Here is a 14,046-nt window from a genome sequence, read left to right as displayed (position 1 = left end):
TGTAAGATTTTACGGATTTGGAGACCTATCTGGTGAGAATGTGTAATTGCAGTGAGTATGTGGAAGAGTGCTTTTAATGGGTTAGAGATTTTTATTATAATATTGTTTTCATAGTTTGTTCCATTATGAAAAACTGTGAAAATGTAGAGAAATGTGATCAAATTTTATCAAAAAATTATGATAGAGTTGGTAGAACTTCACTTCAATCTGCAACAGTATGTTGTCCTTAGAATAAAAAGATGACACATTAAATTCAATATATATTTTTTAATTGCAGTTATTTGTGTAAAATATTTATTTAGATACAGTGCAATATTTCAACATATATATATATACAAATTCTGACAAGAAAACAATAGATAAAAGCAGCTCTGTAAATTATAAAGATGTAGAAATATAAAAATATAAAAGCTCCATATCAGCAGGAACACAGGCACAGAGAAAAGTGACAAAATATGACAAAAATACTTAGAAAATAAAATAAAAGAAATACTAAACAACATCTGAAAGTCATGGTACAGCAGTATGTAAATGGATCACAAGGTTAAAGCTCGGGAGACGTCTTGGGAATTCTTCCTCTTCTGCATTTTGTAAGTTGTGAGGTGTTATCTTGTGAGGTCGACAGTGGACAGTGCAGTGGGTGGTAATGATTGTGACCATTTAAAATGTTCAGACGACGTGATTTTTACAGTAAAGTGCAGGATTTGGGATATTTAGCGGTGTAAACCTTGTTTTCAGTCCCGTAGACAAAATACTCATAATCCTTCTCTTTATAGGAGTAAACGGCACGAGTGAGCGGCACCAGCTCTATAGTCTGTCGCTGTGGAGAGAAATAAAATAGAGAAAGAGACGGAGAGAGAGTATTAAACTCATAAATAGCTGTATATGATGTGAAAGTACAGTGAAACTGTTTATTCTATGAAATACGACAACATTTCTACCAAATTCCAAATAAAAATATTGTCATTTAGAGCATTTATTTACAGAAAATGAGAAAATGGCATCATGTTCTCCTCCACCAGTCTTACACACTGCTTTTGGATAACTTTATGCTGCTTTACTCCTGGAGCAAAAATTTAAAATTCAAGCAGTTCAGTTTGGTGGTTTGATGGTTTGTGATCATCCATCTTCCTCTTGATTATATTCCAGAGGTTTTCAATTTAGGGAAAATCAAAGAAACTCGTCGTTTTTAAGTGCTCTCTTATTTTTATACAGAGCTGTATATATATAAATTCTGATAGTAAATCAATAGATAAAGCAGCTCTGTATATTATAAAAATGTAGAAATAAAAAAAATATAAAAACTCCATTTCAGCAGCAACATAGGCTCAGAAAGAAGTGAACAAATATGACAAAAAAATACCTATACATAAAATAAAACAAATACTGAATGGCATCAGAAAGTCATGGGACAGCAGTACTCACCTGTATTTTAAGTTGATGATTATATGATATGATAAGTGAAATGAATACACTTAAAAACCTCCTAATGCTGCGACTCTGTTGAGTTTGGACAAGCCTGCTGTTGCCGCCCCCTTGTGGTGAAAACAAGCTTAACTCCCAACCTTCTAGAGTTGCTAGTCCTTTTATAGTCCCAGAACCACTTTTTTCCAACTGTCCCACCCATTCTTCTGCTGCTCAGCTGTATATCCCCCATATCACTAGTGATCCACAACACCAGGAGGGTGAAGACTAGCACACACCTCCTCCGATACATCCACCTCTTTTTGAGCTGCTGCTGTTGCTGTAGCATTACCGAGTAGCATCACAGCGCTAACGCTGAGAGTAAAGAGCAGCGACTCGGTTCTGATACATCAGCTCACAGACGCAGCCTTGTGCTGATCCACATCACCCTAGTTATGAGTAATGAGGGGAAAGAGAGAGCGCCATCTAGTGTACTCACCCAGAGAGAGCAAGACCAACTGTGCTCTCTCAGGGCTCCGGCAGGCAGCTGATGACAAAATGCATGACCGGGATTCGAACCAGCAATCTCCTGATCATAGTGGCAGAGTTTTACACCACTAGACCATTTATATATATATATATATTATAGTGAAAATTAATTAAGAAACCCTGATAAGTTTATTTATGTTGCTTTACGTTAATTTTCCAGTGTTCCTGCAGATGTCCTGCTGTCTGTTGCTGTATTACGGTGGGTTTACCTGCTGCAGGATGCGGCTGGAGGCTGAATATTTGTACCAGTGCTCCCGGATGGCGTCTTTAGAGGCGCAGCAGATCTCCTGGTCAGGGAAGCCCTCTACTGGATACACCTGCAAACATCACTACTAACATTAATACTGCTTCCAGCTTCTCTCATAGCTTTACTCCTCTGTATTAACTGTATTTTATTTTTGTGATGGATTAGTAATTCGAATTAACACTAATCACGATTATTAATAATAATAATTATCATGGTAATAATGCAAATAATTATACTTAGCTGAATAATAAATGAATACCAGGAGATTTTCATCTATGAAGAACAATTCCCCAGACACTTTCTCAAACTTCTTGATGGGGAAGCCAGTCTGCCGGTCAGGTACGAACCTATACACTTGGTTCTTCCTGGAAAAAAAAGAGAATATAACATAATATAGTAAAATATATACAAACCTAAAATCATATAGCATCATGCTACTGAGTAAATAAATCCAATAATAATCAATAAAAAGCTAAACTAACCACATTTTGCAACATTATTGCACTCAACATGCAAGAACCAAGCAACACCACAGTAGCCACCTGAGACACCATAGCAACCTTAATAACTGCCTGTGACACCATAGCAGCTTTAGCAACCACCAAAGACAACATAGCAGTCTTAGCAATCTCCCAAAACAGCATAGCAACCTTAGCAACCATCGGAGACACCGTAGCCACATTACTGACTATTAAGCCAAACCACAGCAAACACCATAGACAAAATAGCAGCCTTAGCTACCACCTAAGACACCAGAGCAGCCTTATCAACCTCCTGAGACACCATAGCAGCCTTAGCAACCTCCTGAGACACCATAGCAGCCTTAGCAACCTCCTAAGACACCATAGCAACCTTAGCAACCTCCTGAGACAACATGGCAACCTTACCAACCTCCTGAGACACCATAGCAGCCTTAGCAACCTTCTGAGACACCATAGCAGCCTTAGCAACCTCCTGAGACACCATAGCAGCCTTAGCAACCTCCTGAGACACCATAGCAACCTTAGCAACCTCCTGAGACACCATAGCAGTCTTAGCAACCTCCTGAGACACCATAGCAGCCTTAGCAACCTCCTGAGACACCATAGCAACCTTAGCAACCTCCTGAGACAACATAGCAGCCTTAGCAACCTCCTGAGACACAATAGCCACCCTAGCAACTATAAAGCAATACCTTAACAACCACCTTCAAAATATCATACCTAACATCAAATAGCATCATGTTACTGACTCTATTACTCATCAGTTAATCAATAAAGCAAAAGTATCAGTGCGTTGTTTGGGGGGAAAAAAAAAATATATATATATATTTTTAAATAGCATACCTATGTAATATATATATTGATATGCCAAATATCACGGGACAGAAATTAGCATGTGGTCACGTTTTTTTTTTGCCATGCACACTATGGGTGAAGGAAAGATAAATGTCTTCAACCTCAAGATAACACTCCATAACTTCTTCTGTTGTTCTTCTCTCGTCCGCTGAGGTAATACTTCTGATCTATTTGCATACTGCTGTCCCATGACTTTTGGCATGTCATAACTATTTAGCATATAAACTTACCATGTGACCGTGAGCTGAATAAAATGCAAGAGCTTCTTATTTCCATTACATTTCCTGCACATGATAAGACCAGTACCATGGCACCGCATGCATCTGCATTAAATAGAGGAATACTGCATTACGCATGTTATTGATTTAAAAATGAAATTTTATTCTTTATCATTATCTGAGTTCTAAAGACAGCCGTTACTCACGCTCGTCTTCCTCCTCCGTGACATCCGGCGCATCTTCTGTTGGAGCTGTGGCCCATACCGTGACACGACATGCACTGCATCTGAGAGATAATGATATTATTAATATTATTAAGGCTATGCTTTAAATAGGAATGAATGGGCTGCACAATAACACAAATACACTAGTGGCACCAGAGCAACTAAACTTACCAACTTACCAAGTAGCAACATCATGACAATTACAAATCAATCTCAAATGGCATAACAATCACACTGCAACTCTATTGCACCCATCAAGCAGGATCAACACACAGAAACCTGCCTGCTGTTCCTGTTGCTCAAGCAAAGTTCTGTAGACATTTATAGTCCAGTAATTCACGCATTTTACTAAAAAAAGCAGCACAACCATTTTTCACCCAGTTTTCTTCTTTGTCAGTAAAATTAAGTAAAAAATCACTGCAAAAATGATGACCCATCATTACATCATTTACTTACTCGTCCTCTGCCATGACAGAAAGAGCAGCGTACCCGTCCCTTCCCATGACACCAGTAACAATTCTGAGAAAACATCAAGAATCAAAGGTCTGAAAGCTCTGCATCTTTATTGTTATTTCAGTCATTTCTCATTTTCTGTAAATAAATGCAAATGCAAATGAAACTATTTTTATTTAGAATTTGGGAGAAATGTTGTCTGTAGTTTATAGAATAAAACAACAATGTTCATTTTACTCAAACATAAACCTATAAATAGTAAAATCATATTGCTATGGAAACGTATACAGAGTCCAGATCCAGTGCTTGGAAGCATGAGACATATACTGGTAATACTGTATATATATATATATCAGTTAAGAGATAGCAGAAAAGACAAGCATATACCATAAATACCATATAACCATAAATACCATATAACAGCACATATTTTGAGAAATATTCTAAAAAAGGCAAAATAAAATAGACTATTAGTTACAAAAATGATAAAACATTATAAAAAATACCTTTACAGATGAGGTGTGGGGCACGCGCACTTTCTTGACCATATCAGTAAATTTGGGCGGATACTGAACTTCCACGTTCCACGGTTTGGGGCTCAGGCCATACTGAGGTCCATCCACAAACTGCCCTGATGAGAAAAAAAAACACTGAACTTTGTACACTTCAACAAATAACAAATACATTAGTCTGGCTTTTTCAATAAGAAGATATGATTTAACTTCTCTTTAACTACAAGTGTGATATATATGTATATATATATATATATATATATATATATATATATATATATATACAGTATTACCAGTATATGTCTCATGCTTCCAAGCACTGGATCTGGACTCTGTATACGTTTCCAAGCAGTACTAAAACAAGAGACAATAATAAAACTCTTCACAATAAAAGTATAACAAAAATTGAATATTTAAGATAATAATTCAATTATTTAATGCTATAAATAGAACAAGAGTTACCCGATACACTGTAAAAGGCTTTAAATCTTTGTAGACCAGGTTTAGAGCTGGTTTGCTGCTGTAAGTCCACTTCTTCTTCACGAACTTCAGCAAAGCCTCTCTGGCCACGTCTTCAGACACCTGAGGAACCCTGTCAACCCAGTTACAGCCCTGTTACACCCCTTTTACATACAGCTTACTCAGAGTTTTAATGTGTGATTCACTGTAAATGTTGTGTGAAACACTGTTATCATACATCACATTTGGAACTGATGCGTTTCTGTCGTTCTCAGGATGAGGAAAGAGGTCCGGAGGAGGAGGGCAGATCTGATCTGAGGAATCTGTTGGATAAAGAAGATGTTTTTAATCATGTTTTCCTGTTGAAATGATGAGTTTATTAACAATTCAAGGTATCACACTGTTCTGCTTGGAGAAACATGAGAACAGAACTCCTGCAGCTTCAGCTGCTGCTGCTCCTTGCAATATGAGTAACTATAGCCCTTTTAATAATATTAATGCACACTGAACTGAATGCATTTATTAACTGGAGAATGAAAGGAATTGTGCTAATAAACTGATAAACAGATTATTAAATACTGTAATATCTCTAAAGGCTTCTAGAATAACACTTATAAAAACATTTATTTTGAATACGTCCATTTTAAGTATTTTAGGTTCTTTATAGTGTTTATGGAACTAATTATTAAAATATTTAATTTTATTAAAGGAAAACCTAATGTTTACATTCTTTAGCTGTTTTTCTGGTATTGAAGTCTGATTCTTTTTGGACAAAGTAAACACAACAGTAATCAAAGCCTTAATTTAAAGCCTTAGTGTTTCATATTAAATAAACTCCTAACAGTACAGTAAGTCACAACCCTATAGTAAAAAGCCCAGTCATGCAAAAAAATAAATATAAATAATAATTTTAAAAAATACAGTGATATACATTCATAACGCCCAGCAATAAGTTGAGGTTTGTGGTTCATGGTTTGCATAATAAAAAACACTAATATAATTATTTAAAATTATATTGATTATTCCTCAGCCAGCATGGAGAAACTATAAGAGATAACATTGAAATCCAAGCTGGTCAGAAACTACTTTTTTTTTGCTAATATTGAAGAAATTTACCATCTCCATTGTCATCCTCATAGCCTGAGACACTGTCCAACCAGCCAGGAGGGGGAGCTGACGGACCCTCCTCTGGAATGCTGGGGTCAAATGAACCTACAGGAAACAGAAAAGCCTTGTTTGCTGAAAACTCTGAGATTTTGATGAACCAAATAGACCGTCCAGTTTTTTTTAGTTATTTCTGATTCAGCTCCTTGATCCCCTGGCTCAGATATCTTCAGAAATGGACCAAAACCAAACATGTGAACACTGGGAATCTATCTCCTGAACATATGGCCATCTCTACATCTTTTAGGGAATTTTCACACCTGTAGTTCTGTAGGCTAGGTTTGTTTTCACACAGGCACAAACCTAAACGCACCAAAATACGCACCAATAACCCCTGCGCATTGACTCCTCTGATTGGTCAGAGCTGTTTGGTGCTGGAGCATTAAAAAAAAGTAAATATAGAAAGAAAGTGCGGTGTTGCGCTTTTAATACAAAGTGTTTTCAGCGGGATGTCCTGTAGAAAACAGACTGTCACGGCCGGGAGCAGTGAACGCTGCACAAATACGACATTTAGTGTAAAAAGATTTTAGAACATGGAGCAGCAGGAGAGACAGTGTTTGTTCATAGCTGTATTAATAAATAATCTGGCTAATGTATCAGGTTAAACTGCACCTGAACAGCAGATAAGCTAGAATAAAAATGGTAAATTCTATAACTCCTCTCGCGGGTCTCGATACGGTCTCAAAACCATTACTGTTTTTAGACCTGCTGGATCAAACCACACCAAGAGTACAAACAGACCAGAGTACGATTTCAGCAAAACAAATAGTGCTGGTGTGAAAACGCCTTTAGATGTTGTGAATATATAATACTTCCTAATAATTTGGTGCATCCTTGACATGCAGAATATAAACCCTGTTCACTATCATCGTTCATTTACAGGTCACTTACAGGACCAACTGAACTCATCGCCTCAGCACTGATGTTCTCACTTTCTCCACACACACACACACACACACACACACACACACACACACACACACACACACACACACACAGGAGGAGCTTCCAGAGTGGAAGAGGGTGGGTCAGGAAGAGTCACTGTAGTACATAAACAAACCCTCTGGAATTTGAGATTGTGAGCAGCTGACAAGACTGATATCAGAACCAATTCAGCAGCAGCAGCTTCTTAATAATCAGGAATAAACGCTTTAGTTTTAATCATGGGTGCAAAATACAGACAAAAATGTGAAATCTTAATCTACCTCACAATGACTGACTCTACCTCACTCTGCCTTACTCTACTTTAGTCTACCTTACTCTGCCTCACTGTATCTCGCTTTGCCTTACTGTACATCACTCAACCATAGTCTAACATACTCAACCTCACTCTACCTCACTTTACCTCAATCTGCCTCACTTTACCTCACTTTACCTCACTCTGCCTTACTGTACATCACTCTACCTTGCTCTGTCTCACTCTGCCTTATTGTGCATTACTCAACCTCACTCTGCCTAACTTTATCTCACTCTGCCTCACTTTACCTCACTCTACCTCATTTTTCCTCACTGTACATCACTCTACTTTGCTCTTTCTCACTCTACCTCGATCTACCTCACTCTGCCTCCCTGTACATCACTTTACATTAGTCTAACTTACTAAACCTCACTCTACCTCACTCTACCTCACTTTACCTCACTTTATTTCACTTTGCCTTACTGTACATCACTCTACCTTAGTCTAACTTACTCAACCTCACTTTTCCTCACTTTACCTCACTCTGCATTACTCTACTTTAGTCTACCTCACTCTGCCTCACTTTACCTCACTCCACCTCATTTTGCCTCACTGTAAATCACTCTACTTTAATCTGCCTTACTCATCCTCAGTGTATCTCACCCTGCCTTACTCTACGTTAGTCTACCTTGCTCTACCTCACTCTGCCTCACTTTGCCTCACTGTACCTCACTCTACTTTGCTTTGCTTCACTCTACCTCACTACCTCACCACCTCACTACACCTCACTCTGACTCTCTGTATCTCTCACGTGAGCACAGTCCACAGTGTGAAGAGCTTCCTCTGTTGCTTCTATAAACTCAAATAAACTTGTTTGGCTCCTCTGCCAGTAATCCTTATTTTTATTACGGTTCCACTTTAATTTGTCCTTTCTTTCCATGAAAACCCCCCATTCTTCTACAGAAGGTTTACTTAGCACTCAGTTCTCCACGCCTATTCACCAGGCTGCTTTCCCACTGCCTGTTTAAAAGCCCTGCATAGAAAGTTATAAATACAGTATTTCTCACACTTAGCGTACTCATGTTAGCAAACAATGCCGCTAACAAGAGGATAAAAATAGCCGGCGTAAATGGGCTTCCTCAGGAGATCATACTTAAGATTGATATTTCAGCTAAAGCTAAAGAATGGGGGGGCGGAGGGGGGATCAGGCTGGTGGCTGAAGGAACAATGCACTCAAAATACATCACTGTAGGAGGAGCTGGGCGGCTATCAAAACAACATGGAGACATTTTTTAAGCCCTGCTGGCAGTGGAGATCCATCACTGCTGTACAGTGACATTTCTACAGGAAACGGGTGAGGGGCACTTTAATACATAATATATATTTATCAAATGAGTTATTTTAGAAATCAACAAAAACTGCATAAATTCAATTAAATCCTATTTTTAACAAATGAAATGCTTTTTTTTTTTCTTTTGATCCTGAAAGCCAATTAGTTAAATAAGTACAGACTAAAAACTAGATTTGGCTAAAATGTTCAGAAGTGTTTATGTAAGTGTATATTATACAGTGGCACTATGTTTTGTGTACTGTGATTTTGATTAACGCAGAAAAACATCAAGAACTTAGACCAACATATGCTGCCATCAAGGCCATATCTTTTTAGGGACATATATGCATGCATTTTTTGACGTTTTTTTGTACATGTAGAGTATTATAAAGCATATTTGAATAAATTAAATGGTTAAATTTTTTACTTTTTAATCTTGAGAGGCAATTATGCTATTATATCAAACTACCGACTAAAGACTAAATTGTGGCTAAAATGTTCAAAATGGTTATAATAATATTATACAGTGGGAGTATGACTGTGTACTTGTGTAAAGGGGTTGTAATAAGCAATAATGCAGAAGTACATCGAGATTTTTGACAGACAATGCAAAACCCTTATGCATTTGCAGTGCTGACCTGTCGCCAGTAGAGTGTATATGGATTATTTTTGATTTTGTACATGTAAAGTGTTATAAAGCAATATAGATCCTATTTTTGAGCAGATTACATAACAATACATACATGCAATATTACGTGAAATGTTAAAATGTTTTCGTAATTCCCCTTTTAGGTCTATTGTACTGGAGTTAGAGTTAAGGTGACCCGCTCTGACGGAGAAAAAACCTGCTACCCAGGGACCAATTCATCTCAGTTCAGTCTTATTTGTGCAGACTGTGCGGCACTACACCTTAACAATGGACCAAATAACACATAATCACAGACCCATGAGAACAAGCACTTATTCAACACAGGCTGGTACCCAACGCACTGCAGCCATGACGCGCAAACCAGCATCAGCACAAACGCTAAACGCTAGCGCTAAAAACAAGCCCCGCCTACTTTAGAATTAATCCATAATAATGCACGACATCTAACCTTATGATATAATTTTAAATACATTATAAAACTATGAAATGATAGCATTAAACTTATAAAAATTATGTTCAATTGTACAACATAAATATATACAATTTAAACACCAACCCCTAGCTTGACACAATAAACAGCATAAAAAATAACTCTAATAGAGGTAGCATAATGCTATTAAATAAAAAAAAATAAGTATAGGAATGATGATATAATGATGTCATGGCATTATATCAGATTAAAAGATGAATCAGATTAAAATCAATTTTATCTGCTAGATGCAGTTCAGTTTTAAAAAGTTCTTTTTTTTTCCCAAATGATTTTTATTGATGACTTTAAGGAAAAAGCACACCAGCATAAAGTCAAAATATTTGTACAGAAGTCATCCATTTTCATATTTAACAAAAAATATACATGTAACATACAACAAAATGGTAAAACTTTCAAATAGAAGCTAAAAGAAGCACAGTCTAGAAGTAAATTTAAAGAGTTCTTTTAAAGAAATAGTTTTCCTTCATTTTTGCCTGTAATGATAATAAATGTTTGTAAAGTGTTTGTAAATGTCTAGTATTGTACAAGACTGCACTTCTAAAATGATAAGTGTTTGTTATAGTCTATAATTTATGTTTTATAGTTATTTTACTCTCTTTACTTTTTTTCCTAATAGCTTCTAAATCAGTGGAAGATTAGAAAAGTAAGTAAGATTTTTACTGTACACGTGGCAATCAATATCTTTAATCTGGAATCTTGAAAAAATACATTTAAGGCATTCTTTTTACTTGAAACAAGAAAAAAACATTATAAGTGCAAATATCAAATACCATTTAAGTCTTTGTTAATGGGTATTTAAATGTAATGAAAAGAATCAGCATTAAATTGGCCAAAAAACATAAATTATATTTATATTATATTGGCATCAAACACCTAAAAATGAATTAATATCACTATTCATTTTTAAATGCTGGCATGTTTGTGAGGGGCAGTAATTATAGTGTAGTTTAAGTATAGGTTTAGTTTAGCTTTAGTGTAGCTGCAACTTTACTGTGTACCAATGATTAAAATAAATATGCAAAAAAAAAAATATATATATATATATATATATATATATATTTTTGTTAATTTTTATTTTACTACATAGTTTGAACAGACAGACTGTCCCTCACACTGTGCCAAAATTTCCTGATGAACGGACCAATAGAAACTCTTCAAAATGACCTGAAATAAACTCTTTTTACATTGACTTCCATTGAAAGTTTACAAGGTTTTTTCTCTCTCCTGTAAAATTGATGTTTTATTTTTGGAGAGATGAGCGTTTTTCATTGGACAGCGACGATTTGCAAATACATGTAAATTTGCTAATATGATACTTTATCTATTTAGTGTATGCAGGCAGAATCATAGACCAGTATTAGCTTTAACAGTGGTGTAATATTGTAAAAAAGGCCTTTAAATGACTTTCACAAGTAGATTTCACAAGATAAACTGTCATCTAGTGTTTTTTCTTTTTTTTCTCTGTGATAATCTTTCCCTGTTTCTGCTGTTTGATTGTCCATCATCAGTACAGTTATCAGTACCGATAAGCCTAGTGTCCGGGAGTGGGCAACACATTTTCTCAGGGGGAAACATGATAAGCTGATTTTTGGAGGACTGGACCAACAGACTGTAATTATTGCAGTAATTATATAGTTTTGATGAGCTTTAATGTGTAAAAGTAGATGTTAGGCACAGTAGGGCAATCTTAATCAACATTTACATTACGATTATGAACAAAATGTTTATATGTTTGCAGTAATGAACAGTTTCTACCCACAGGACATCAGGCTTCTGAACAAACTGTGAGACTGTGATGCTAAATGACCCCATATTAATAATAGTTATATATATTTATATATTGCCCCTATGGTTAACACCACTAAGTCACTTTAAATATATATAACAATAAGAGAGCACTTAAAAATTACGATTTTTTTTAATTTTATAAAAATGAAAACCTCTGGAATATAATCAAGACGAAGATGGATGATCACAAACCATCAAACCACCAAACTGAACTGCTTGAATTTTTACACCAGGAGTAAAGCAGCATAAAGTAATCCAAAAGCAGTGTGTAAGACTGGTGGAGGAGAACATGACGCCAAGATGCATGAACAAAAAACTGTGATTAAAAAACAGGATTATTCCATCAAATATTGATTTCTGAACTCTTAAAAATGTCCTTCGCATTTCTTATTTGAGGTCTGAAAGCTCTGCACCTTTTTTGTCATTTCAGCCATTTCTTATTTTCTGCAAATAAATGCTCTAAATGAGAATATCATTATATTTTTATTTGTAATTTGGGAGAAATGTTGTCTGTAGTTTATAGAATAAAACAACAATGTTCATTTTACTCAAACATAAACCTATAAATAGCTAAATCAGAGAAACTGAAGTGATCTCTTTTCTGTTGAAACTAAACAATATATTTAAAATGCTTGACGAGCTGAGTTATCAGTTATTACTGACCTTAATGTGGTTTTAAACTGTGATTATCCTTAAAACAGAGAAGATAGAGCCGCCACAATATAAAGAAGATACAGCTGGATGACAGTGACCTACCGTTATCTTCATCTTTCTCCTCCATATCTGCTGAGGATGATGAGGATGATGATGATGATGATGAGGATGATGAAGGTGGTGAAGTTATTCTGGTTGGGAACTCGCTGAATGAAGCTCAGCAGCTCACACTCACCACATAAACAACCAACATCAGAGACTCAGGGGGAGCAAACCACGCCCCTTACACGCCCACTGACTAGGGGAGCCTATAGGCGTGCAGATTGTAGTATATGGGCGGGGTTTAAATACCTTCAGTCAGCTTCACTATTCATTTACATCTACACTGTACTGTGTGTCCAACAGATTTATTTTTAACTTTTTCCTTACTTATGTTTAAATTTTTGATTTAAGTTATAAGTTATGCAGTTTATGTTCATTTTATGTATCTTTTTTTCCATTCTTGCATCTTTCATTTTTTTTATACTTTAATGAACAAAAATGAATGAACTCTTTTTTTCCCATTTTTTGTTTTCTTGCAGTTATAACTGTATTGAACAGAGATACAGCTCTGGAAAAAAAAATATCACTTAAAAATTATGATTTTTTTTATTTTACCAAATTGAAAACCTCTGGAATAAAATCAAGAGGAAGATGGATGATCACAAACCATCAAACCACCAAACTGAACTGCTTGAATTTTTGCACCAGGAGTAAAGCAGCATAAAGTTATCCAAAAGCAGTGTGTAAGACTGGTGGAGGAGAACATGATGCCAAAATGCATGAAAAAAAACTGTGATTAAAAACCATCAGGATTATTCCACCAAATATTGATTATTTCTGAATTTGAATTATTTATTATTTATGATTTATGATATATTTATGATATTATTTATTTGTTTTCTTTGCATTATTTGAGGTCTGAAAGCTCTGCATCTTTTTTGTTTTATATATATATATATATATATATATATATATATATATATATATATATATATATATATATATATGCACATGCTAACTGAAATTGACTTAATGTTGTATTTATTCTAATATAAATAAATGCATATTTACTGCTATAAACCTCAGTAAGTACACTTTATAGTCAGGTTTGTTTTTGTGACAATATTTATTATTATGACACATGATTGTACCAGTCATGATTACACTTGAATATGAAAATGTTGTGCACCTTTATAAAGAAATGTCATACCCAAAAAAAACTAAAAACTAGAAAATATCTACATAAGTACAGAGTATAAATTCATTTGTTCTACAGTAAAAAATATGAAACCTCAGATATGAAACATGTGACCCATTAAAACATAACCTAACCCAAAACATAGTTAAAA

At 35.4% G+C, this 14,046-nt stretch overlaps 1 protein-coding gene across 2 annotated transcripts; it reads right to left on the bottom strand.

Moving 5' to 3' along the window:
- Positions 1–263: 263 nt before the first annotated feature.
- Positions 264–12,864, bottom strand: ssuh2.1 (ssu-2 homolog, tandem duplicate 1). Of its 2 annotated transcripts, none has more exons than XM_022682198.2 (12): positions 12,758–12,864; positions 6,520–6,615; positions 5,642–5,726; positions 5,407–5,536; positions 5,238–5,298; positions 4,939–5,063; positions 4,436–4,498; positions 3,962–4,041; positions 3,768–3,860; positions 2,460–2,565; positions 2,163–2,270; positions 264–820 (listed from the first exon to the last, which is right to left on the bottom strand). In XM_022682198.2, the coding sequence occupies exons 1-12, from the start codon at positions 12,780–12,782 to the stop codon at positions 686–688; spliced, it is 1,107 nt and encodes a 368-aa protein (XP_022537919.1). In that variant the 5' UTR covers positions 12,783–12,864; the 3' UTR covers positions 264–685. The 2 variants fall into 2 exon arrangements, with proteins under 2 accessions (XP_022537919.1, XP_049327845.1); XM_049471888.1 differs by having other exon boundaries at positions 5,647–5,726; positions 12,758–12,863.
- Positions 12,865–14,046: the final 1,182 nt, after the last annotated feature.

The sequence above is a fragment of the Astyanax mexicanus genome, chromosome 24, assembly GCF_023375975.1.
Source record: "Astyanax mexicanus isolate ESR-SI-001 chromosome 24, AstMex3_surface, whole genome shotgun sequence".
In the NCBI taxonomy this organism is placed as follows: Eukaryota; Metazoa; Chordata; class Actinopteri; order Characiformes; family Acestrorhamphidae; genus Astyanax; species Astyanax mexicanus.
Note: the sequence above shows the minus strand (reverse complement) of the source record. Positions and strands in the feature narration are given on the sequence as shown.